At 48.9% G+C, this 27,088-nt stretch overlaps 1 protein-coding gene across 2 annotated transcripts; it reads right to left on the bottom strand.

Annotated features, from left to right (window-relative positions):
* Positions 1-69: 69 nt before the first annotated feature.
* Positions 70-10,477, bottom strand: MKS1 (MKS transition zone complex subunit 1). Of its 2 annotated transcripts, none has more exons than XM_055133372.1 (18): positions 10,346-10,477; positions 9,969-10,078; positions 8,927-9,024; positions 8,261-8,416; positions 7,169-7,266; positions 6,859-6,987; positions 6,499-6,603; positions 5,862-5,970; positions 5,348-5,404; positions 4,349-4,391; positions 4,037-4,102; positions 2,555-2,625; positions 2,223-2,292; positions 2,031-2,138; positions 1,413-1,546; positions 1,016-1,098; positions 841-938; positions 70-745 (listed from the first exon to the last, which is right to left on the bottom strand). In XM_055133372.1, the coding sequence occupies exons 1-18, from the start codon at positions 10,423-10,425 to the stop codon at positions 654-656; spliced, it is 1,707 nt and encodes a 568-aa protein (XP_054989347.1). In that variant the 5' UTR covers positions 10,426-10,477; the 3' UTR covers positions 70-653. The 2 variants fall into 2 exon arrangements, with proteins under 2 accessions (XP_054989347.1, XP_054989348.1); XM_055133373.1 differs by having other exon boundaries at positions 8,927-8,997.
* Between the last annotated feature and the right edge of the window lie 16,611 nt (positions 10,478-27,088).

Below are 27,088 nucleotides of genomic sequence, written 5' to 3'. Positions count from 1 at the left end.
AGAGACTGATGGAGACACCTTAGGCCGGGCACGGTAGATTCTCGCGGGCCAGCCAGAACTGAGCAGAAAACAGAAGAGAATCTGGATAAAAAGGTTTTTAATGTACAAAAGAACCCCAATAAAAGGTAGCAGACCCCGTGCTCAGAAGGCTGTTCATTTTGCATCCTGCTTTTGGGGGTCATTCCTGCTGGTGCTGGGGAAGGAACTGGTGTTGGCCACATGGAAGGCAAGTGCCTTAGTGAACTGACTCTGGTGGTAAATGCTGCATCCACCCACAGACAGACGCACCATGAAGGCCACTTTGCACCCACGCCCCTGGGGTGGGGGCTTGAGACTGGGCTGGAATTTGAGCTCTCTGGCCAGCTGCCCATTGTCCCTGATACTGGGGCTACTGCGTGGGCCAAAACACAGGAAGGGACCGTGAAATGGCTCTACCCCAGCGTCCGACTTGTTGGCCGGCCCCTGTAGAAACTCCAACATGAGGGGAAGAGGGAGGGTCGCCCGTTTTTCTGCCGGGAGGGAGAAGCCCTCGAGTGAGGCAGAGGAAGGTGTGGACCCTCCAGGGCCGCTGCTCCTCACAGAAGCGATGAAGGCAGAGCTTGGGTTCAGGGCGGCTGCCGGGCCTCGGTTTCCAACCCAGTCAGGCTGAGGGACTAGGAGACCAGGGTTCCCGAGGGGCTCACTAGGTCCTGGGGGAGGCTCTCTCGGGCCTCCTGCATGCGGCGCCGGGCTCTCTGGAAGGCCTCTGCAGGAAGACAGGGCCAGGCGGTCAGCAGCCCTGGCAGGGAAGGCCGGGAGCACCAGGAGCACCAGGATTGAGGCTCAGGGGCCGGTACCTACCGAGCACCGCGTGAACCGAGCTCTGCTGGTCGAAGCCCTCCAGCCGGTCCAGCACGCTCTGCATCCTCCTGCGCAGCGACCGCGACTCCAGGAAGGCCCTGCAGGGGAGGCAGGCCGGAAGTGAGGGGCAGGACACCTGGGGACCAGGGGCCACAGGGCTGAGCTCAGGACCCACCTGGACTGCTGCAGACAGTGCAGGCGGAAGGTGACGCTGCCCGTGGTCTCCGTGCGTAGCCCGAAGCGGCTTAGCCGCTGCCCCTAAGACACGGGAAACAGACAGGTTACACCTTCCAGCCGCCCCGGCTGGGGTGCCCAGTCCCCACCCTACTCCTGGGGAAGCCCCCAGCAGAACATCAGTCAGCTCTCCCTGACTCCACACCACCAGCCGTCAGTCCTTGGGGGCAGGGCAGTTTCTTGGGTCCCCTGGGGCAGCCTCCACACTCCTGTGGTGCTGGCCGGAAGTAAGGGCTGGGCCAAGGTGAAGCCCTGTCCAGTCCAGGGTCTTCACCCCATCCCACCTTTGCCTGGAGGTACCTCGCCCCAGCAGGGTGTGTCCCCGACATCACAGTCACCTTGAAGGTTCCCGGGATCCGCACATAGGAGATGTCCTCCAGTTCCAGAGACCCACCAATGAAAAACCGCCTCAGCTCGGCCACCGTGCCGGGCTCCAGCAGCCTCCATGTGGGGACCGTCAGCGTGTGGGAGCCTGTGCAGGGACAGGGTGCGTTCAGGGGACAGGCTAGGGCTCCCCCACAGACTGCGGCCCAGACCTTGGTCCAGCGGCCCCACGACAACAGGTGCCCTGCAGCTGACTGAGGTGCTGGAGGGGCCCTGAAATGCCCCTTAGCTTCCCCCGCTGCTCCCAGAAACCCAGGATGATTCTCCCGTCCCCACCCCAGCATCCACCCAGGATGATTCTCCCATCCCCACCCCAGCATCCGTGTACCGAGACAGTCATCCCCCCACCCCACCTCTAGGCGCTGAGGAGAACTGGGGTCACGCTCTGTGCTAGCCTGGCCCTCAGCTGGGAGCAGAATATCACTCCAAAGTCCCAGCGTTCTGTCCTGGGCACCCCAGAGTCACACCACCCATCTGAGGGCCGCACAATCAGAAACGCAGGGCGGGTGCCCGCACACGAGCTGTCCATCACTCAGGTCCCCCAGGAGCCCGAAGGGTGGCGAGGCGGTCACCTGGGGTGGTGGGCAGCACCACAGCTCCGTAGCCCTCCACACGGTACCGCTGCCAGGAGTCCAGGGACAGCACTTCACAGTAAAGCACCGGCCATTCCAGAGAAGCGTCTGCAAGCGGGAGAGGCTCCAGGTCACCCGCCTCCCTGGAGACCCCGAGCCGGCCCCAGGCCTCTGGCCCTGAGCCTGACTTACCCTCAGCTCCGTCCTGCTGCAGGAAGAAGGCCTCCCACGAGAACGGGCAGGAGAAGTGCGCCACCTTGTCCTGAGGATGGACAGTGTCCCGAGACAAGGTCTCTCCATGGGGGCAATGATGGGTCCCTTCTTGGGGAACCCGCCCAACTCCCACTCCACGTGGGAACAGGACACGGAGGGGCAGGGGCACCAGGACAGGCTGCTGTTCCACAAAGGCACCAGGCATGCCGCAGAACCCACCCTGAGCCCGGCCTTGCTGAGGGTCTAGGTCGTCACGGCCTCCACGCCCAGCCCAGCCCTGATCCCCACCAGGAACGCCCTCTCCTCCGTACCATTCCCACAGACTTGGTGACGCAGGTCTGTGTCATTCCTGAGAGCTGCTGGACTTCAGGGCTTGACCAGTCTGAAAGGCAAAGTTAGCTGAGAGCGAGGGCACCGGGGAGGGGGTGGTCAGGGACACGGGCCGAGTTTCCCACACACCCGCTCCCAGCTGGGCAGTCAGTCCTGGTCACCTCACACTTCCCTGGCGATTACCCGCCCACTCCTCGGATATCTCTGAGACATCTCAGTGACCGGGGAGAAAAGAGCCCAGACGCATGGAGCGAACAGTCGAGTCAGTCCTGAGTTGACTAACTCCAAGTACTGTGGGGCCAGGGCCATTGGTTTAGAGATTGTGACTGTGGCGCCAAGGCTTGTGATTATAAGCTAAGAGACACAAACTGTGTCTGTTTTAAAGCGCAATCTAGTGATGGTACATGTGCCACTGCGCAGTGAGAGGGAGTAAGAGAGGACAGAGTGGTAGGTCAGAAAGACAGTGCTGCCCTAGGCGAGAGGTGAGCTGGGCACAGGCCAAAATGCTGCCTGGACTCTCTGCTGAAGGGTTACGGGGACGCTCACAGCCCTGGGGAGGGGGTCAGGCTGCAGGAGCTGGAAAAAGCACGGGACCAGGGTTGCTGGCCACAAGCTGAATGCATGTCACAGCCATTGACTGAGGGACATGACAACCAGAGCACGGGTGAGGCAGGATGACTGTGGCATTTTAGATCATCGTCACAGAGATGGTAACAGAGGTCACTAAAGATGAGGGCAGACCAAGGCCAGAGGGAGATGTCTGGGCCTCTGCTACATAGAAAGAATACTGAAGCCTAGACTGGCCCAAGATAGATGGACAAGAGAGATGTGCACAATATAGTTTGGCCCAAGATAGACTGGCTCCAAAAGATTGACCCCCCCACAGATTGGCCCCCATAAACTGGTCCCAATAGATTTATCCAAGATAGATGGATCCCAGATAGGAAAAAAAAAGAATACTGAAGCCATAGAATGGATGATGCCACTGGAAAGATATGTTATGTGTGTGTGTGTGTGAGAGAGAGAGAGAGAGAGAGAGAGAGAGAGAGAGAGAGAGAGAGAGAAAGAAAAAGACAGAGACAGAGATGGACAGAGACAGAGAGACAGAGAGAGAAAGAGACAGAGAGACAGAGACAAAGAGACAGAGAGAGAAAACGAGGCTCAGCCCAGCTGCCCAGAGTTTCACATCAACAGGAAGCGGCCACAGAGGCTGAGGAGCCACCATGCGACATGGAGCCAAGAGAAGACTTTCAGTGAGGAAAGTGAAGCCTCAAGTGCTTCTCAGAGACCAAGGCTGGGCAACGAAGGAAACCCCCACAGGATCTGCCAACTGGGATGTGACCTATGACCCTTGAAGAGAAGAGCAACGGGGTTAGAGGCAGAGCAGGGAAGGCAGGAGGCGGGACAACAGGCCTCTGGGAAACCAGGAGAAAGGGCAAAGCAAGGCTCTGCCTCTTACTTACTGGAGGCTGGCAGCTCCATGAAGAAGTGAACATAGAGATTGTCATACTCGTAGCCTTGGGCCGAGACTAAGAGAAGAGGAAAGGCCATTTCAGTTTATGCTCCGGGCACCTCACTGGACTAAACCTATGGGGCCTCCCCACCCTGGAAGCAAAGATCTCAGTGCCAGGAACTGCTGAGCAACGGGGGAGATGCCGGCTGACTTTCTGAGCACTGCAGACTCCGACCCCCGGAGGGAGGGGGGAGGGGGGAACCGTCCCGCTTACCTGCCCCAGAGTGAGGGAGAGAGCACGGCCCTCAGACAAGACACTTACCCACCTCTCCATTCACAAAGAGCCGGAGTGCACCAGGGATGGGCTGAGTGGACAGAAGGGGCGACAGAAGAAAGATGATGCCGCCACCCCTGACCCTCCCCTGCAGGCCCACCCCTGAGGTCACACTGGTTCTGCTCTGTGGAGTCTTTCCCACAGAGCCGCTTCCTTACACCTGTCACTAGTCAGGCAGGAAAGAAGAGCCCCAGGGCAGGAGTGTGGGGGAACCGAGGGGAATAGCAACAGGAAAACAACAGCAGCCTGTGGGACAGAGGGTCGCTGAGCTTCCAGAGAGCCCAGGTCTCCCTTGCAGGATGTGTGTGTGTCTCAGATGTGACTGAGAACATCCACAACAATGGCACCACAACATGTGAAGTCCCAGGAGTTGATTTTGCTGAGGGGAGGAGGCCACGGAGGGTGTTAATCCTATCTCTACACCAAGAAGCAGAACTCCCCCAATTGGGGACACAAGCCAACTCGGAATAACTGACCTAAGCGGCTTCTTTTGACCTTAAAGACCCAAATTATCTCACAATGATAAGGGACAGTGTTCCCTGTCTACAGGACACCAAGGGAAAACATCCAGATGAAGCTCTAGGAAGACATTTCTTCTCATCATTATTTATTTTCGAATTGATTCAAATGCCAGAGGTGAAACGTTACCAGATACATACTAAAATGACAGAGTTTAGAGAACAGTAGGAGAAAATCCCTTACGCTTCTCTCCCACCCCAGGCCCTGACTCTCTGCAGCCACTCAAACTCGCTCCCTGGACTGACCCTATGTGGTGTGTGTGGGTGCCCGTAGCCCTTCCCTACCACACACAGGGAGCTGTCAACACACAGGCTAGAAAACACCATCAGGACCACACTGCTTGGGCCACACTTGCTTCCTTCTGACACCAAAAGGCAGGTGTGGGTCCCCTGGCAGCAGGCTCCAGGATTCAGCCCTCCGGATCGGCCCGCTGGACCCAGCCTGCTGGCTGCAGGAGCAACTACTCACCATCTCAAAGTCAGTGCCCACCAGGCTGTTGAGATACTCCTTGTGCCGGCCATAAAGCTGAGGAAACAAATCCAAGGAAAGCTCAGGAGTGACCCGGTGGGATCAGGGCTCTCTGGGAAGAGGAAGCAACCTTGGGAAAGGGCTGGGGGGAGGGGGGGAGGAGGCCTGACCATGAGATCGAACCATCCCAGATCCCAAACCTCACACCACTCAGGCTCTCTGTCGAGGGGACCCACTGCTAAGATCAAGGGATGAGGGGCAGCGCCTCCTCAAGCTGCAGCGCAGTCTCAGGAAGACAAAGGGGAGGACTCAGCATTGCGCAAGGCAGAGCCCACTATGGCCCCCATGATGCCACAGTTCCTACACCTGCACTATCAGAGCATCAGAGACAGCAGGTGACCAGGCCTCCTCCCTCATTCAGCAAGGATTGTGAGGGGGCCTGGCCCTCTGCGGCCCCCCTCAGCCAGGCCCGACTCCCGGCACGGCCCATCCCCTGGCACAGACCCGCTCTTACATCCTTGAACACGCGCTGTTCCCGCTCCTCCTCTTCCCGCTGCGCCAGCGCAGACACGTTGTCGACCGTGTACTTCCACAGCTCCTGCTTCTCCCCCTCGGTCTCGATTCTGTCGGGTCAAAGGCACACAAGGACTGTGGCTGGGAACTAATGGGGGTTCCAGACAGTGCCCCAATGACCAGGCCTACAGTCCCGCGCCCTTCGGAATCCAGTATTATGGCAGTGAGCAGAGGGATGGGGGTATGGGCCCCAGACTGGACTCCCAGAGGACCCAGGCGGCCCTAGACACCCCCACAGTGACCCGGACTCCTGAAGCACAACGGCTTGGGGCTGCTTCTCCTCTGAAACCAGCATCTTGGTTAGAGCTTTTCTTCCTTTCCTTTCTTGGCATGCCGGGCATTCAACCCTGGCCCTGCACATGCGGTCCAGATCCGTTCAACCTCACAGGCCTGCTGCTCTCAGAGCCGAGCATGGGAACCAGCCGGCCCATCCCTAGCAGAACCCAGGTCCCGAACAGATGCGACCCATCGCTGGGTGTGGAAACCATCCACCAGGGAAAGGAGCTCTGAGACTCTCAGGCAGGCAGTGGAGCCCGGCGTAGGGACACCAGCCCCGACTGCCCCGGCTTCCTCCTCACCTGTAGGGGCCCTTGAGGCCAGAGAAGTCGGGTTTGACTGTGATGACACCGTTGTTGTCCACCTTCAGGGTACACAGGACGTGTTCGTACTTCCTGTAGCCCAGCCTAGAAACCGGCAGAGGCGCACTCAGCCTCGGCTGGGCCGCTCCCCTCAGGCACCAGGGAGCCACACTCAGTCCCCCACAGGGCAGGACGAGGCTGCAGGGACACGACAGCTGCGAAGTGTCTCCTGGGCCGAGCACAACGGACACAAGGACGGGCAAGTCCCTTCCTCCACAGACCCGGGAGGAGAGCATCAGGCCACAGGCGGTGGGGGAGAGGGGAGGAGGCCGTGAGGGCGCCCCGAGACACCTCACTCACTTTCCAGAGGGTCCCAGGTCGGCCATGATGTACATGGTCTGCAGGGGCGTGTTGAGCACATGGCTGCTCCTGACGAAGTCTTCTGAAGGCTCCCAGGTGACGATGCGGGACTTGAGGAGGCCGCCCTCCCTAGCACACACCGGGCCAAGGTCACTGCCCGGCCCCCACAGGCCCCAGAAATGCTGGAGGAGGCCGGTGGGGGGGCTACCCAGGGAGGGGAGGGAGGCAGAGTGCTGGAAGGAAGCACCGGTGTGGACACAACGAATCACCAGCCAGGAAGGACCGTGTACGGCTGAGTCCCCACACTCACATCCCTCGCCTGTCCTGCCGGCGCCGCCTGACGTTGGCCATTCTCTCCACCAAGAACGACGGCACCTCGTGCTCTGCCGTGGTCATTTTCTGACAGTGCTGGGGAAAGAGCAGCCCTCGCTCAGCCCTCTGGTCAAGTGCCTCAACACCGAGGGCTGCGGCGGGGTCTGGCCTCGAATCCCGGCCTGGAGCGGCAGAGGAACAGCCCCCTCCCAGAGGGGGCCTGACACAAGGGTCCAAACCCAACCCTGCCACACCCTGGTTTGCCCCAGGCTGCAGCACTGGGTCCTGCTCTATTTGGGCCTGCACAGGCCTGCAGTCTCGGCAAAAGTGGCAACAAAAACACCAGTGAGTGGTCTGGGGGAGGCTGATGCTCCCGACAGGCCAGGAGATGCCAAAGGGGACAAAAAGACTGTGTGGCAGCTTCCCGAAGGGACGGAGCACAGCTGAGCTGCATTCACATTTCCCCACAGACCACCCACATGCCATGCGCTGCCGACCCCAGCTCTCCCCATTGCAGCAGCAACTTTTCAACAACCCTGACACCTGCCCCATGCGTAGATCCGCAAGGGCAAAGACCACAATCAAGAGATATGACTCACCCTCCCCTGAGCACTTTCGAATCTGAGAAAAGGGAGCCTGTGCAAAGGGACTAACGCAAGTGTAAGACTAATCCACACTGGTGTGGTGAGATGGGCAAACAGGAGCGGGCCACTCCCCGAGGCTGCACTGAATTTCTCTTCAAACCCACATACTCAAATCTGAGGCCAAATCCCACCACGAACTCTCTCTGCACGGCTCCAACCACATCTACACACTCCAGCTCAAGTGCCAGAAGGAAACCAGTCCGGTGATTTCTACTAAGATTCTCCTGCTTAGTAGCGTCCAGTCTATCATCAGAGACACTGCCAGCTCCCCTTGCTGTATAGCTGGTCCCCATGGAGAGGCAGCCGTGCCCTGCACTGCCCTCTCTACTCTGCCTGGCCACAAACAGCACCAGACATGACACCTTGATACAGAAGCAGGCAATGAAGAGGCAAGACCCAGGCAGGCAGAGGAGAAGGAAGTTAGGGGACCTGGGCAAGAGCAATACCTCCTCCAGGCTGGTGTATCTGTCGGAGTCTGTGTAGGTAAAGATGCGCCTGTTCTTCCTGCCACCCGAGCCCTCCAGCTTCAGGATCTCCTGCCGGTACTGATGATCCAAGGGGCTCTGGCAGGCGCCTTCATTTTGGTACAGATCGACTTCGAACTGAGCTCACAAAGAAACACATCTACTGAGAAACGTCACACTTGTGTTCCCTCACCTGCTCAATAAAGTCTGTCCCACAGGTATGATATGATCGGACAGGCGGGAAACCAGCTCCCGCTTATCTACACCCGTTTTCCCAGAGTGGCAACACAGCCTAATCGGGGTACAGGGAGAACAGGAGAGCAGGGCTGCTGAAGATGGGTGTCTTCGGTTTGTTCTCTTCTGGAAGGCTGACGTCTAGGCAAGGTGGGCCAAGGGAACAATCCAAGGAAATCTGGGGCCACAGGTAGCCAAAGGTGGCATGTGACCAAGCCAGGACACAGGCCTGTCTGCGAGCAGAATGCTGGGCGGGTGGGTCGCTAGCTTACATCGCCCACAGTCACACACAAAGGGGGGACTATAAAGTCCTACAGCCTCTTACAGCTCAGTCTGGTAAGATCCATCTCAAGAATCTTCCCCCACCAGGCGCCAGGTGCAGGGACATACGGCAGACGAGGGACACTTGCTCACCTGGCTGAAGAGCTTCTCCTGCCACCCAATCTCGACCTCCTCCTTTTCATCTTCATCAGGCCGGTGGCCACCTCCAGAGGAAACAAGGAGACAGATGTCTGAGCTAAATCAGCACCGCTCCTTGCTCTGCGTTGCTCACAACCAAAGCCCCCGGTTTCCCACCAAAGCAGCTGGGCACCCGTGAACTACTAAGCACTCCCTCTGCACAAGGCTTAGACGGCCACGGATACGTGCAGAAGCGGAGGTTAGGACCCTAGAAGTGCTCTTCACTACTCGGATCTGATGAAACCAAGTGTTCATGGAACGCTTGCATGTACTTCAGCCACAGACCCTGAAGTGCAGTTCCTCCATCCCAACGGTCTCCACTGATGGAGAAAGGTGCCCTGGCATGGCATGCTTGGTCATTAATGTCCCTGAGTCATATATTTAACTTAAAAAACACTGTGATTATAAGAGAGCTGCAGCCCAAGGAAGTAGGAAGACAAAAAAAGCGATTATTTAAAGAAACTGATTGGAATGTACCCCAGGCTGAGTATGCCTTTTCAGAGACAAGTGCTCAAGACAAATGCCCACATTTTTACCTGGCCATTTTCAAGTAGATACAATAAAAGTGGATACAATATTTAGAATGTGAAGCACTTATGCCCTGACCCGAAAGAAAAAAAAAAAGCCATGGTAGTATTTAGATATCCAAGGCAATTTCTAAAGATTCTGAAATCACACTGCATAACACTTGAGACTATTCCTTGGTTGTTTACATTCAACAGCTAGCATTTCTCAGTACACTTCTAAAGGAGAGCGGTTGTCATTTCGCTACATTTGACCACAGCTCAGACAGTATCCTGACGGCTGGGATCGCCTCATTTCCACCCACAGCGTCATGTGAGCGGGTCTCGGCGCCAAGCCTGGCTGCCACCCTTCCCACCCACGGCCCCGTGGCCTTTTGTCCCAGTCCAGACCTGGCTCTGCGGGGGTCTGACCAGGTGGGCGCCCGCCAGCCCCTCCCCCACACCCAGGGGCCTCATCTCCCCCAGACACCCACTGGCTGTCGCTTGGGGCCACAAGGCGGCCACACCCCTGAGGTCCTTCCCGGCCTGGGCAGCGGGCTGGTCTCGCAGGAAGGCGCTGGCGGTCACTCTCTGCAGGTGGACGCTGTCGGACAGAGGGTCAGGGATGAAGGCGGGGAAGAGGGTGCCGCGAGCACTGGGCTACCGGGGCGCAGAGGCCGAGGGGGAGGCGGCGGGGCGCGGGTGCGGAGGCGGACAGTGACGCTGCGCGGCCGCCCTGAGCGGCGCCCCGGGGGCTGGACGCGGCGCGTGGACAGAGCCGGGGGCGCGGGGGGCGCGGGCGTGAGCGACGCAGACGCGGGCGCGAACTGGGGGCCGCGGGACACAGGGCCGGGCCGGGGCGCGGGGCTACCGGAGGCGCAGGTTGCGCACAGGGTCCCGGGAGCGGTAAACGGCCTCGCCGGTGTCGGAGCTCCAGGCGGCCGCCGCCATGACGCCGCGCCGCGCCGGCCGCCCCGCCCCCCGCTCCCGAGCAACGCGGCCGCGGCCGTGCGCGCCCCCGCACCCTGCTCCCGGCCCCGCGCGCCCCCGCCTCCCCGCGCGCCCCGCCCCCCTCTCCCGGCCCCGCGCGCCCCCGCGCGGAGGGTCACGTGACCTGGCCGCAGTCCGGCTCTAGGCCCGGGCTGGGCCCACCGAGGCATCGCTGCTCACCAGCAGGGCCAGCAAGGCTCGCCTCCACAGAGCTGGGTGCACTTTCCAAAGGGAAGGTGGACAGGAAGGCAGAGTCCTGGGCTCCCTCCAAAGAGATTCAGCTCCAGGGTGGTGGGTGCTAGCCCCCTGCAGCCCGGGCTGGCGTTGGCTCCTTTTCCCCTGCCCACCCTTCCTCCATCACCGCTTCCCAGTTAAGGGCTCCCGGCTGAAGGCCAGTGTTCAAGAGGCAACGGTTGCTGCAGGGGAGAAAAAGTTATCCGGGTGGCAACCAGAGAAGTCTGAGGCTCAGGTCACAATAGCACAAAATCCTGCCCCTGGCAAGTCAGTGGAAAGGAATTTTAGGTCGCGGCCACCTCGGGAGGGAGTCCTGTCTCCAACCATCCAGGCTGGCATCAGGGTCAGTGAATCCTCCTGGAAGATGCTGTTTTCCTTGAAACACGGTGGAACTACTCTCGTTGCCTAGAAACAGCACGTTAGCCGTCAGCAGTCTTTCCAGGGGATCTTGAGGATTCTTCTCTGAGGACGAGACATTCCTTGGAGGAAAATTCTCAGGAGTTCCTGTTTTCTCTACCCCCAGTCCAGTCCCGTCCCACATGGGTCCTGGACCTGGTTTAACACCCCACACGGAGCATGGGAACCTCGCTTGAGATTGAGGGACAGGGCCAAGACCCGGCGGGAAGAAGTGGCCATAGGTAACAGATTTGTCAGGATGAGGATGGAGTCTCCATGCTCGCTCCCGGCTGCCCCCACTGATCGCTCCTGGGCTCTCCGGCTTGACTGTGGACTGGCGGCACTCAGGTCACACCATCTTCCCGGGTCAGGGAAGGTGGCGGCACCTGCTCAGAAGGGAGAATATATTCCGGAAGAAAGAAAATGGATCCTCAGGTTGATACTCACTGAACCAGAGAAAGTGAAAACAAGGAAGCTAATAGCATGGAAGAAACGGTTCTATTATTAAACTCTTTTTTTTTTGTCCTGTTTGTCTTAGTTCCGGATTTTTTAAAAGATCTTGGTTACTGCACTGTCCTCCTGTAAAACTAACCAAGTGCCACTCAAAATTTATGCTTCATTGGCATATCAAAGGCAAGGCGCACCATGGCTTTAAGTCCTCTTCTTGGCCCCTGGGATGCCAACAGATGTCGGTCTTTTGGGGCAATTGTCCTCTGAACTCAAGGATCTTATGCCAATTTGATTATGTGCCCTGTTAAGTAATGCCTAGGACTCATCATAATAGTACCTTTTATTTTATATTTAATATAGCTTTATACTTTATTTACATTATGTCAAATCTTCATATAAAGCTTTTGATTGCTATTTTATTTCTTTTTCACCAATAAATTGAGCTAAAGCAAGACTTAAGGAGTTTGTTAAAGTTCTTTTCATTAACTGGTGAGAAATCTGCATTTCCGATTTCAGTCTCAGTTTGTGTGTGTATATTCGTGTGTGTGTGTGTGTGTGTGTGTGTGTGTGTATGTGTGTGTGTTTCAGGGGCACAAGGTGATGATCAGGGCTTACTCTTACCCTTGCATTCAGGAGTCACTCCTGGTGTGAGAACCAAAAAGTGCCTTTACCCACTGTAACAAATCTCTGGCCCCTTAGTCTTAGTTTTTAAAACAAAGCACCTTCCACTGCGCCTTCAGTCTTCTACCAGTTCATACCACTGGAACAAATGACTCCAGGCAGGTGATATCTCAGTGGAGGAGTATGTGGCTTACTTGTATCTCTGGGTTCCGATCCCTGGACCTCATCATCAGTCTGAACATGAGGTAGCTCCCACATACCCTTGGGCTTAGGTCCAACATAAAAATAAACATACAAACAGCAGTTAAGGCCATTACTGAGACAGGTCCCCTGGGAATCACCAGGATTAATTCCTGAGCATCACCAACTGTGGCCCAAAAAACAAACAAAAGCAAAATACAGAACAAAATACACAAATAGAAAACCCAATATTTTTCCTTTTTTCTTTCTCTTTCCCCCTTCATTATTATTAATGTTGTTGTGGCAGTGACAGGGGTTACACACGTGCCTGGCTACACTAATCATCAAGGGTTGCACAACTGGTCATGGTGCCAAAACTTATTAGAGAGACAAAAGAAGTGTTTTTTTTAAAATTTTCATAACATTCCAAGGGTTGATCTCTTGGCAAGATAGAACGATTTATAAAATAAAGAATGACCCAGGGACATCACTACTGAGCTTGCAGCAATGAAAGGATGACAGAGGATGAGTATAAACAGACATATGCCCATAAATTGCACACACAGCCTCAGTGAAACGGGTAAGTTCCTGGAAAGAAACTCCCAACTCAAATGTAATATCTGTACAAAGGGACACTACTCCACAGTGAAAACAAGTGATTGGGAAACAGGAAACACATCTCAAAATTCACTGTGCTAAGTGCAAAGAAGCTGCATGTAAAATACTACACCCTGTCATTAGGATAAAGAAGGGAGAGTATGAGAGTAACAGTTGGAAATGATCACTCTGGACTAAAACTGAGTGTTGAATGAGGTAAAGGGATATAGTTGATAACTTTTCAGTATCTGTATCACAAACCACAACACCCAAAAAGGGGGGGGGGAGAGAGAGAGAGAGAGAGAGAGAGAGAGAGAGAGAGAGAGAGAGAGAGAGAGAGAAGTGCCTGCCTCAGAGGCAGGTGGAGGGGCTGGGGGTGGGAGTGAAATTGGGGACATTAGAAATGTACACTAGTGATGGAATGGGTGTTGGAACATTATATAACTAAAACCAATCATGAACAATCTTGTAACTGTCCTTGTAACTGTATCTCACTGTGATAAAAGAAAGAAAAGAAAGAAAGAGAGAAAGAAAGAAAGGGAGAAAAAAGAAAGAAAGAAAGAAAGAAAAAGAGAAGAAAGAGAGAGAAAGAAAGAGAGAAAGAAAGAGAGAAAGAAAGAAGGAAAGAAAGAAAGAAAGAAAGAAAGAAAGAAAGAAAGAAAGAAAGAAAGAAAGAAAGAAAGAAAGAAAGAGAAGAAAGAGAGAGAAAGAAAGAGAGAGAGAAAGAAAGAGAGAAAGAAAGAAGGAAAGAAAGAAAGAAAGAAAGAAAGAAAGAAAGAAAGAAAGAAAGAAAGAAAGAAAGAAAGAAAGAAAGAGAAGAAAGAGAGAAAGAAAGAGAGAGAGAAAGAAAGAGAGAAAGAAAGAAGGAAAGAAAGAAAGAAAGAAAGAAAGAAAGAAAGAAAGAAAGAAAGAAAGAAAGAAAGAAAGAAAGAAAGGAAGAAAGAAAGGAAGAAAGAAAGGAAAAAAGAAAGAAAGGAAGAAAGGAAGAAAGAAATATGCCCTGTGGTTTCTTTCAGTGACATTTGGAAGAGAACATCTATAGCTATGGCACCCAGGTCAGAGGTTGCATGCGGTTAATTTTAGAAGGAGGGGTTAACTATAAAGGGGTAGTCTGAGGGAATTTGGGGATGAATAGGGTCATCTATGTAGAACTTTGGAAAATGGTCTTTTGACTAGAAATGAAAGCAGAGGCAAAAGTCATTATCTATAAATGTTTATTGGAGGGGTATGGATTAACAAATCTGAAGAATTTTCTATGCATAGTAGGCAGGGAATGAATGAGGCCCATTTTTGTTACTGTTTCTGGCATATCGAATACACCACAGGTAGCTTGCAGGCTCTGCTGTGTGGGTGGAATGTTGTAATGATCTGCACGCTGACAAACATGCCACACACCTTGTGCATGGACATGCTGCTCACATACAGAAAATACTGGCCAAATTGACACAGATGATGCAAGGAGTCCAGCCCTGCACCTGCCTGCATCTCTGGACAGCACCTATTGGTTTGCTCTTTGCTGGATGGCATCGTTGCCACTCCCTCGCCACAAAGAGGTGGTAAACCATTGAGGGGGATGTCTGTCTTCTACAAGTTATTCACTCGAGTCATCCTGAATAGGATTGGCAGAACACTAGACAAAGGACAACCATGCGAGCAAGCCAGGTTCCGAAAAGGGTTCAGCACAATCGACCATATCCACATGGTGACCAAACTCATTGAAGTTTTGCAAGAGATCAAGATGCCATTCTGTCTAATGTTCATCGATTTAAAGGCCTTTGAGGGAGTAGGGGGTGGGGCCGGGGGGTATACTGGGGATTTTGGTGGTGGAATATGGGCACTGGTGAAGGGATGGTGTTTGAATATTGTATAACTGAGACATAAACCTGAAAACTTTGTAACTTTTCACATGGTGATAAAATAAAAATTTTTTAAAAATTAAAAAAAAAAAAGAGAAGGCCTCTGATTCTGTTGAGACTGAAGCGGTCATCGAAGCTCTAGCCAAACAGCGTGTTCAAACTCAGTACATCAGGATCATCTGTGAGCTATATTATGGATTCACCACAGGATCTCACCATTCTACAAGGAAGTGATCATCAACATAAAGAGAGGGGTTCAGCAGGGAGATACCATTTCACCAAAACTCTTTAGTGCCACCCTCGAGAGTGTCATGCGACGACTGGAATGGGAAGGAATGGGAGTGAAGATAGATGCTCGGCAACTACACCACCTCTGCTCCACTGATGACATTGTTCTAATAACATCGAACATTAGCCAAGCCACACATATGCTAGCTGACTTCGACCGTGAGTGTGGAAAGGTCAGACTGCAGCTGAATCTCAAGAAGGCAATGTTCATGAGAAACGGACTAGTTCCTTATGTTCCATTTGCTCTCTACGGAAGGAACATCTCCAAATGCAGCAGTTAAGTGCACCTACGTCAAGAACTCAACATGACGAATGACCCACCTGAGGTGTGCAGGAGGAAGAGAGCAGCATGGAATGCCTTCAAGAACGTCGAAGAAGTGGTTAAGAGGACGAAGAACCTCCAGCTCTGAGCACATCTTTTCAACTCCATTATTCTTCCTGCACTAACATATGCCTCAGAGACCTGGGCCCTATGAAAGCAGGATAAGAAGGCTATTCAGGTCTCCCAAAAAGGAATTGAAAGGGCTATGCTTGGAAAATCACATTTCACTCAAGTGAGAGAAGGAATCCGGAGTTCTGACCTCCATCGACAATCGAGAATCAGGGACGATGTCTCATTTGCCAAGGCATCAAAATCAGATGGACCAGATATGTAATGCAATTTGGAGATGACCGCTGGACTAGAGCTGTTACCGACTGGATTCTACAGGACATCAAAAGAACGCCTGGCCGCCCACCTACGAGATGGTCAGACTTCTTCGTCAAGACCCTGAACAAACAGTTTGACGCTCTTCGTGTTCCTGGAGCAAGCAGATGCCATTGGGCTACACTAACACGTGACAAGGACGAATGGAGATGTTACTGGTGCCCACTCGAGCAAATCGAGGAGCAACAGGATAACAAGTAATATAAGTGATACTAGGGAGGGAAATACTAAAGAAATCATAGATAATCGAAATCATGTATTTCACTGTCAAGGGAAAAAAATTAGGGCTGATGAGGCAATTGTGAAAATGAATCCTGTGGTGCTAGATCAGGACTGGAGTTAGCAATACAATGCACCAGTATTGTGGTTTGTTGTTGTTATTGTTGTATAGTTGGGCTTTAACCCAGAGCCTCACACATGCAAAGCAAATGCTTCCACCTCAAAGCCAAATGCCTTGACCCAAAACACAGAAGTGTTTGTTTGTTTGTTTTGTTTTGGAGACACACCTGGCAATGATCAGGGGTTATTTTTGGCTCTGTACTCAGGAATACTCCTGGCAGTACTCGGGGGACTATTGGGAGCCTGTGCTAGTTCACTGTATCACTGTCACTGTACACTGTCATCCCGTTGTTTTTTCGATTTACTGGAGCAGGCACCAGTAACACCTCTATTCCTCCCAGCCTTGAGATTTTAGCAGCTTCTCCTTACTCATCTTTCCCAATAACTGGAGGCTCTTTCAGAGTCAGGGGAGTAAGACCTATCATTACTGTTTTTGGCATATTGAATATGCCATGGGTAGCTTGCCAGGCTCTGCCTGTGCAGGCGGGAGGGATACTCTTGGTAGCTTGCCGGGATCTCCAAGAGGTATGTATATATATATATATATATATATATGTGTGTGTGTGTGTGTGTGTGTGTGTGTGTGTATGTATACACACACACACACACATATAAAGTTCTTGTCCTGGGGACGCGTTGTCTAAAGGTTGGTTTATAGAAACCATTGTCTTGGGGTTACACAATCTAAGGGCTGACCTTCTTGTTTTTCTAGCAGGCTTTTTCCCCATTCTTGTGGCAGAATATGTTGCTAAGGTATATCAATATTTAACCAAGGAAAATATCATGGAAACTATGTAATTATAGAAAAATATCAAGTACATTCTAAACTATGTATCTTGAACATTCCTGTATATTTTTCCAATGTATGTTTCCTTCTAGAGACCTATAAAAGTCTGTTGCTTGTTCAATAAAGACTCTGCATGAGCATTGCTTGTCAGCTCTCCATACCCCATTGCCCTTCTTCCCTCTGCCTCGGGGACCCTGTTTGACTTAGCTTCACAGGACAGGGCAGGTGGCACCTGAACAAGGACCTGAAGGCAGGAGGGACTACGGAGGACACCCATGTAGAAGATGGTCGATCGCATTAATGACTCAGGCTTCTGAGAGGTAAGTAATAGAAGTAAGAGAAATTTGCTTGGCCAAGCAAGAAAAAGGAACCATGGGAAATTGTAAAACACAATTTTACAAGGAGTAAAATACAAGCAATTAAGTAATCAAAAATTGTTTGTGCAGATGCTTGCTTTAATGATTCAAAGAGAGGATTTAAAGTAAAAGAAAATCAGACTGTAAAATTTTTGCAGCATGTACATACTGTTTCTCCTTGGTTTCCTAACCAAGGAATTCTAAATGAGCAAACTTGGAAACAAGCAGGTCAAGAGTTTCAGCAGCATTTTAATAATTGTGGTCCTGACCAGAACCCATAAAGTACTTTAAAGACAAGGTCGGCAAAACACTCCACGACATTGAAGCTAACGGTATCTTCAAAGATGGCCAAGCAAGTGAAAACAGAGATAAACATATGGGACTATCTCAAACTAAGAAAGAAGCTTCTGCACCTCAAAGAAATAGTGACCAAAATTCAAAGAGAGTTTACAGAATGGGAAAGGATATTCACCCAATACCCATCTGATAAGGGATTGATATCAAGGATATACAAGGCACTGGTTGAACTCCACAAGAAGAAAACATCCAACCCCATCAAAAAATGGGGCGATGAAATGAATAGAAACTTTCTCAAAGAAGAAATCCGAATGGCTAAAAGGCACATGAGAAAATGCTCTACATCACTAATCATCAGGGAGATGCAGATCAAAACAACAATGAGATATCATCTCACACCACAGCAACTGGCCCACATCCAAAAGAACAAAACCAACCACTGTTGGCACGAATGTGGGGAGAAAGGAACTCTCCTTCACTGCTGGTGGGATGCCGACTGGTTCAGCCCTTTTGGAAAACAGTATGGTGGATTCTCAAAAAATTAGAAATTGAGCTCCCATTTGACCCAGCAATACCACTCCTGGGAATATATCCCGGAGAGGCAAAAAAGTATAGACGAAATGACATCTGCACTTGTATGTTCATTGCTGCACTGTTTACAATAGCCAAAATCTGGAAAAAACCTGAGTGCCTGAGAACAGATGACCGGTTAAAAAACTTTGGTATATCTACACTATGGAATACTATGAGGCTGTCAGAAAAGATGAAATCATGAAATTTGCATATAACTGGATCAACGTGGAAAGTATCATGTTAAGTGAAATGAGTCAGAAAGAGAGGGAGAGATATAGAAATATCACACTCATCTGTGAAATATAAAGTAACAGAATGGGAGACTAACACCCAAGAGTAGTAGAGATAAGGACCAGGAGGTCTGCCCCACAGCTTGGAAACCGGCCTCACATGCTGGAGGAAAAGGCAGCTCAGATAGAGAAGGGAACACCAAGTAAAGAATGTTGGGAGGACCCATTCGGGCTGAAAGATGCGCACCAAGTGTAGACTATAGATCAAACACAATGTCTACTCAATGCCTCTACTGCAAACTACAACACCCAAAAGGAAAGAGAGAACAAAAGGGAATACCCTGCCACAGAGGCAGGGTGAGATAGGGGGATAGGGTGGGGGTGGTGGGAGGGATGCTGGGACCATTAGTGGTGGAGAATGGGCACTGGTGGAGGGATGGGTACTCCATCATTATATTACTGAAATGCAAGCAGGAAAGTTTGTAAGCCTGTAATTGTACCTCACGGTGATTCACTAACAAAAAAAAATAATAATTGTGTTCTGATAAGACTCCAATAGATACTTTTTTGTTTGTTTGTTTTTTGGGGTCACACCCAGCGATGCTCAGGGGTCACTCCTGGCTCTGCACTCAGGAATTACCCCTGGCCGTGCTCAGGGGACCATAGGGGATGCTGGGAATAGAACCCTGGTCGGCCGTGTGCAAGGCAAACGCCCTACCCGCTGTGCTATCACTCCAGCCCCTCCAGTAGATACTTTTGCTCTCTGGAAATTAATTATGAAAGGGATCTGCTTACAGGAAGAAAAATGTGTTCAGAAGAGAAAAGGGAGAAAATAGAAACTAAGGAGGAGCCAGAACAAAGGATAGTCCCTTTGGCTTCTCCCACTCCCACAGCTCCTATAGTAGCTGTTTTAGAAGAAGAAAGTACTAATGATCTTATAGCAGATCAGTTACAAAAATTAACTGTTACTCCCATTAAGAAGATTCAAGAGGCAAATACTCGGCTTCTTCCTCCATATTCTGAGAGGCAATCTGTGTGGGAGGAAGCGATTGCAACGGAGGCAGCAGCAGGAGAGGATGTCAGGGAATTTACTCTATATCCTGGAAGACTGAATGTGCAAGGAAACCGTGTGCATAATAGCCTTACCCTAGAAGAAATTAAAGAGTTAAAATTGGCCTGCTCACAATATGGACCATATGCTCCTTATACTATTACTATTATGAAGCAGGTAACTGAAGAAAATCTTTGTCCCAATGATTGGAAACAGCTCGCCCAAGTGGTGCTTGCCGGAGGAGACTGGACTGCCTGTTATGAAAGTCTGATTATTATGATTTCTGTAAAGAAGCAGCCAGGCATAACAGAAAATGGGTGTGATTTGGGCCGCACCTTCCCTGGAATTTTCCCCCAGGTCACTGTGGAGTGAGCGGGACCCAATACTTTGGCTTTCTGATACACCTGTCAGAGTTGAGCAGTGGTCACTTAATAAAGAAAAGCTCGAAGTTGCAGAAAAGTTAGGACATATAGTGCCTTCTAATTCTCCCTGGAATTCACCTATTTTTGTAATAAAAAAGAAATCTGGTAAATGGAGGTTGCTACGAGATCTTAGAGCAGTCAATGACACTACGCAGACTTATGGGAGCTCTGCAACCGGCCTGCCAAGTCCTGTTGCTATTCCTGATTTGTATTACAAAGCTGTTTTGGATTTAAAAGATTGCTCTTTTACTATACCTTTGCAAGAAAAAGATTGCTGTGGCTTTGCTTTTAGTGTTCCTACTATTAATTCACAAAAACCTTATGAATGTTATCATTGGGTTGTTTTATTCCAAGGAATGAAAAACAGACCCACTTTGAGTGAAAAGTTTGTAGCTAAAGCTATTCAGCCTGGGGACTGGAGTGATAGCACAGCGGGTAGGGTGTTTGCCTTGCACGCAGCCGACCTGGGTTCAATTCCCAGCATCCCAAACAGTCCCCTGAGCACCGCCAGGAGTAATTCCTGAGTGCAGAGTCAGGAGTGACCCTTGTGCATTGCTGGGTGTGACCCCCCCCCCAAAAATAGCAACAACAACAATAAAAAAGCAACAAAGCTATTCAGCCTGTAAGAAAATTATTTGAGCAGGTCATGGATAGTACATTATATGGATGGTATTCTTATAGCTGCCAAAACTGTTGCATGAACGTTCGTGCGGTCGGAGGCGCTGAGATAAGGAACTCGGAAGAAATGTCTTGATTGGAGGACTAAGGCTCTCTCTGGCTCTTAGCAAAGGCAGAGGGCCTCGTGGACCCCCTTTTAATTGATCATGGTACCCCTAAAGGGTGCAATTCAGTGACGTCACCAAAGGCATCAAAAGATGTTACAGGAAGAACATTGAGGCAGCATTATTTCCTTGTATCTGCAGGCCAGTAATCTAGGCCTCTGGAAAGAAGATGCAAAACCAAAACTGAAACCTTCCTTGGGCTAAAAGAACTTGGATTTACATCCCAAAGACAAAACTGGGCCCTGCACCTGAAATCTACATCCCAAAGACTAGGATGGGCCAAAGCCTACAATTTACAATATCAAAGGTCAGGCCAGGCTAACACTATCTGCATGTCAAAGACCAGCCAGGCTTCTGTGAGAGAAGGAAAACTGCTCTTTTCAGTATTCTGAAATTATTTTTCTGAAGGCAGCTTGAAGGGGGAAAATGTTCAGCTTCATCCAAACCAGTCAGGACACACGAGAAATCTCGCCCATTTTCATGGGTCCCTATGTTCCTGTCCGTAGTACAGTACAGTATACATGGGCTCGCCCTGGTAGCTCAGTCCAGCCCCAACACAAAACTATAGATTTAATAGAAGAAGCATATGTGGCATTACAAGATAATCTTAAGAAATGGGGACTTTTAATGGCACCAGATAAAATCCAATGGAAAATCCCCTATGAATATTGGGGTTATAGATTATTACAAGACCAAATTGTGCCACAAAAAGTGGAAATCCAGAGAGATTGTTTGAAAACCTTAAATGATTATCAAAAATTATTTGAAGATATTAATTGGTTTCGACGTGTTTTAAAATTAACCACTGGGGAATTAAAACCTCTTTTTGATATATTAAAAGGAGATGCTGATCCTTTATCCCCCAGGGAGTTAACTCCTGAAGCTTCTTTGACGTTAGGAGCATAAAGGAGGCTTTTCAAGCAGCTCAGCGAAAGTACTTGAATTATAATAATAATCCATTTTACTTATGTATATGTCCTACTGGGCTGGAGCGATAGCACAGCAAGTAGGGCGGTTGCCTTGCGTGTGGCCGACCCAGGTTCAATGATTCCTCCGTCTCTCTCGGAGAGCCTGGTAAGCTACCAAGAGTATCCTGTCTGCACGGCAGAGCTGGGCAAGCTACCTGTGGCATATTCGATATGCCAGAAACAGTAACAAGAAATCTCACAATGGAGACGTTACTGGTGCCTGCTCGAGCAAATAGATGAACAATGGGACGACAGTGTTACACTGCTGTATGTCCTACTAATTACACGCCTACTGCTGTCTTATGACAAAATGGTCCTTTGGAATGGATACGTTATTCTGCTTCACCTCCTAAAGCATTATTAACTTATATAGAAGCTTGTAGTGAATTGATTATTACTGGAAGAAAAAGATCACAATCATTGCTTGCTATGGATCCATCAGTAATTGTGGTACCCTATAATAAAAAACAGGTAGATTGGTTGTTCTCTATGGAAGATTCTTAGGGGCTAGCATTTTTAGGATATACTGGAAGGAGTGATAATCATTATCCTGGTGATAAATTGTTACAATTTTCCTTAAAAACATCTTTTATCTTTCCCCATGTTGTTAAAAAGACTCATATTGGAGGTGCCTTAACTGTATTTACTGATGGAATCTCTAAAGGATTTGCTAGCATAGTTGTGAAAGATAAACTTCAGTTGTTTCCTATTTCTACAGCACCTGCTCAGCCGAATAAATTATATGCTATTTGGAAAACTTTGCAATTATAAAAAGAACCTTTGCATATTTTTATGGATAGCTGCTATATAGCTAAAATTTGCCAGCAGTAGAAACAGCCATTTTGCCTCAAATGAGTACCTCTCCCATTGTTACTTTGCTTATTAATATTCAACAATGCTTGAAAGCCTGGATTTATGGGGTCTCTGTCGGACATATCAGAGCCCATTCAGGTTTACTGGGTCCTTTATCTGAAGACAATGAGCAGGCAGACCTTGCTCTTAGATTTCATGCTGTTTTTACACCTGAACAGTCACATAAATTACATCATCAAAATGCAAAAGCCTTGCAATATCAATCTGGACTTACTAGAGAGGCAGCATGATTAATTGTTAAAAATTACCCTGCCTGTGCACTTCATTCCAGAATAGTTTCTGATGGGGTTAAAATCCAAGAGGACTCCTTCCTAACTATGGCAATGGATGTTATGGCAAATAGATGTTACTCATGAACTTCATTTGGAAAATGAAATTTATTCATTTTTCAGTGGACATGTTTTCAGGCCTGATCTTTGCAAACTTTACAAACTGGTGAGGCCTTTAAAGATATATTGCGCCATTGTCTTAGTCAATTTGCTCGATTTGGTATTCCACAATCCTATAAGATTGATAATGGCCCAGGATATACTGGTAAAGCATTTCAAAACTTTTTGCAATACATTTGATATTAAGCATGTTACTGGAATCCCATATAATCCACAAGGACAAGCTATTGTGGAGCGAGCTAATTAGACCTTGAAGGTCATGCTTCATAAATCAAAAGAAAAAGGGGATAGAGTAGGGAAGTCTATAAACCGACACCTCAGAATTTATTATCTCATGATTTATTTGTCCAAAACTTAAAATTTAAGTAAGGATCGTTCTAGTGCTTCTGATCATTTCTGGAAGCATAATGATAAGAAAAAAATTGCTCAGGCCAAGTGGAAAGATCCAAATACTCATCACTGGTATGGACCTGATCCTGTACGAGTGTGGGGAAGAGGATATGCTGTGTCTTTTTCAGAATCCACAATGAACCACAATGGTTACTGGCAAGATTCGTCTGGCATGTGGAAGAAAATGAGGAAGAACAAGAATTGGCCAATGTGAGTCGTTCGATGGAAGATGAGGAAGATGCTGACGATCCCAACACACAAGAATCAACCGTCCATGTTGTGGCTCTGTCAACTGTTAGCCACAATGACATTAAAGTCACAACTGGTCTGGAGTGAAATCTTTTGGACCTATGTCCCGGATCCTCCTATGTTACAATTAGCCCCTTGGAGAGGGGAAAAAATTCAGTTTTATAACAATGCTACTCAGTATGTTGGGGGTCAAAAGCTAATCATATTGAATGGCATCAGACAAATATGTCTTTTCGTAGTATATCTGGGGGAGTGCCCATCTGTTTAGAAAAGAATTCAACTGTTAGTGTAATGTTAGGATGTCTGGGTTTGCAGGATCATGTGCTATATTGGAAGAACCTTACCAATGTTGTTACTATTAATGGAATAGGAAATTTTCTAAATGGTCTCAATCCTATGATGGATCTCATTTACCACCAGATTTAGAGACTTGCACACAAACTGTTGTACCCTCTCTATACTCAGTGTGGACGATGTGTAGGAGTCTTCAGGCCAGTTCCTGGACCATGCAGAACTACACGTGGATCTGCTGGCATCCTCGAGCTCAAGATTCAAGTTTGAAAGGCAACTGGAAAATTGCATATGCACCCTGGGGACTACTGAATGAAGGTCATCAGATGGGAATATGGAGAGTGGCCTTAGCTATGGGAAAGGACAATGAATTATATCTGGACAATGTAGAACAATCGAACACTCCTAATGGAAATCAGAATGTACAATTCTCTCTTGGTATGGGCAATTTAAAAACTGATGGGTCTGTTAAAGTTTGTGTACCGCTGCCCTGGGTTTTTATGTTTGGATATGATAATATTACTTATATGTCAGGAGTCTGGAATGTAACCTGTAATAATTGTATAATTACTAATTGTATTATGGGAATTGGTCTAGGGAAACAAGTATTAATTCTAAAACAACCTTCTTTTTTATTGATTCCTACCAGTATTATGGGTCCTTGGGCTGAACAAAAATCATTGGTGATATTGCAAACTCTGTATGAAGTAATTAGACCTATGAGGGCAGTAGGATTAATTGTAGTTGGAGTTCTAGCCTTGATTAGTATTATTGTTACTGCTACTACAGTAGGAATTGCTCTATCACTTTCAATACAAATAGCTCATGTAGTCAATAAATTGTCTAAAAATGTGAGTACTGCTTTAAGCCTGCAAGAATCTATAGATAGAAAATTGGATGAAAAAGTAAATAACTTATGGGATGTAGTTAAAATGACGGGTAATGAGGTACAGGCATTGCAGGCATGATGGAAACTAAGATGTCATCATAACTTTACTTGGACTTGTGTAATTAATGCTAAATACAATGATACCATGTATCCATGGAATAAAATTAAGAATCATGTTGAGGGTCTCTGGCATGTTGCTAATGATAATCTGGATCTTTTAACATTACATCAAGAAATCTTAGGCATACAGCAAGCTCCAAAAATTAAAGAACCAGACATTAATCCAGTAGAATTTTCGAAAGGTCTATCTTCCTATGTTAAACCTACTCACTTACTGAATACTGCGTATGGCATTATTGGCTTTATTATTTTTATATGCATATCATTTGCTATGGTACCCTGTGTTATAAGAATGATACTGTGGCAGTTAAAAACATGTGGTTAATAATACATTAGATACACTTAGCCACAGGGCAACATCTGCCATTACAAAATAGAAAAGGGGGTTATGTTGGGAGCCTGTGCTAGTTAATACTAAGAAAGTTCTTGTCCCGGGGACGTGTTGTCTAAAGGCTGGTTTATAGATACCATTGTCTTGGGGTTACACAATCTAAGGGCTGACTTTCTTGTTTCTCTAGCAGGCTCTTTCCCCATTCTTGTGGCAGAACATGTTGTTAAGGTTTATCAACATATAACCAAGGAAAATATCATGGAAACCATATAATTATAGAAAAACATCATTGACATCGAGAAACCAAATACATTCTAAACTTATTTATCCTGAACATTCCTCTATATTTTTCCAATGTAGGTTTCCTTCTAGAGCCCTATAAAAGTCTGTTGCTTGTTCAATAAAGATGCTGCATGAGCATTGCTTGTCAGCCCTCCTCACCCCATTGCCCTTCTCCCTCCATCTCGGGGACCCTGTTTGACTTAGCCGCATGGGACGCAGCCAGAGACTACATGGGACACCCACGTCAACCATGTGCAAGACAAACACCCTACCCACTGTAAACATAGAGGCTGAAATGCATTTAGAGAGCTATGTGTGTGCATGAGTTACTATCTGACATACACTTCCTGACTCTGTCCACTGAGAGAGCCCAGAAACAGTCACTCCTGAGAAGAAATGCACAATCTCTGGACCCTGACCTTAGTTATAAAACACCATTCTCCTTTGCAATGAATAGGAATTCTGTGGAGAACCTGGAAGAATCAGAACAAAGCGGGTGTGCATCTCTAGACAAAGTAGCTCCTATCAGCCTAGAACAACCTGAGATTCGAGGAGGTCTGAGCTATGACCCATCAGCAAGCTCAGCTGCTGGCCACATGGATGGGGGCAGGACAGGTGCTTGTGGTACATTTAGAGTCACTGAACCCAGAAAATTTGGATGAGAGAGTGTATAAATACTAGCCAACTTACTGAGAGTGAGAGAGCATACCACCTATTCCAGAACTTTCCAGACATGATCAACAGGGAGAACAGGTAATGAACACATGGGTATTGCTACCCTGACATTGCTTCATAAAATAGGCCACTGTAGCTGAAGCCTCCGCCTCTGAAACAGTCTTTGCATAAGCTAACTGACCTCAGACATCAGTACTGAGAAACATTCAGATTCTGATAAAGCATTTATCAATCAGAATAAATAAATAAGTGCTGTCCCTACAGTGTTTCCCAACAGGCTAGCCTAGATTTTCATCAACGTGGCAATACTTGGATGGTTATCCCAGAAAGTAGAACTTGGATGCTATTGATGGCTATGGCCCGTTCCAGTCTAGGAAGAAGTTCCATTCTTAGAGATAAAGTGACTTTAAATTTTACCTTCCACATTCCTCCTTTTTTTTTTTTTTTTTTTTTTTTTTTGCTTTTTGGGTCACACCTGGCGATGCACAGGGGTTACTCCTGGCTCTGCACTCAGGAATTACTCCTGAAGGTGTTCAGGGGACCATATGGGATGCTGGGAATCGAACCTGGGTCGGCTGCGTGCAAGGCAACGCCCTACCCGCTGTGCTATCACTCCAGCCCCAACTCCTCCCTTTCTTATTGCTCTGGAAATCCAAAGAATTTAATGTCTTTAACATATGCTGCTTTTTAAACTGCTTTGCCATCTATAAAATTCTTGCAAGCTTCATCACTTTAAAATCCATTGACTTGGGCTGGAGTGATAGCACAGCGGGTAGGGCGTTTGCCTTGCACGCGGCCGACCCGGGTTCGATTCCCAGCATCCCATATGGTCCCCTGAGCACCGCCAGGGGTAATTCCTGAGTGCAGAGCCAGGAGTGACCCTTGTGCATCGCCAGGTGTGACCCAAAAAGCAAAAAAAAAAAAAAAATCCATTGACTTTCCTCAAATCAGCAGTGTATGTCTAAAAGCCGGAATTAGTACCTGCAAAGGTTTGAGTTGAGT

Source organism: Sorex araneus, chromosome 3 (genome assembly GCF_027595985.1).
Source record: "Sorex araneus isolate mSorAra2 chromosome 3, mSorAra2.pri, whole genome shotgun sequence".
NCBI classification, from domain to species: domain Eukaryota; kingdom Metazoa; phylum Chordata; class Mammalia; order Eulipotyphla; family Soricidae; genus Sorex; species Sorex araneus.
The sequence above is the reverse complement of the archived record's forward strand: the minus strand, read 5'-3'. Positions and strand labels throughout refer to the sequence as shown.

What these genes read in the sequence shown, in the direction of transcription:
- MKS1 (XM_055133372.1), bottom strand. Translation starts at nt 10,425, where the DNA reads ATGGCGGCGGCCGCCTGGAGCTCCGACACCGGCGAGGCCGTTTACCGC. An exon ending in CTTTGTGAATGGAGAGGTGG is followed by an intron (nt 4,103 to 4,348) that starts GTAAGTGTCTTG and finishes CTCTTCTCTTAG; the next exon opens with TCTCGGCCCAAGGCTACGAG. An exon ending in GCAGCAGGACGGAGCTGAGG is followed by an intron (nt 2,139 to 2,222) that starts GTAAGTCAGGCT and finishes TCCCGCTTGCAG; the next exon opens with ACGCTTCTCTGGAATGGCCG.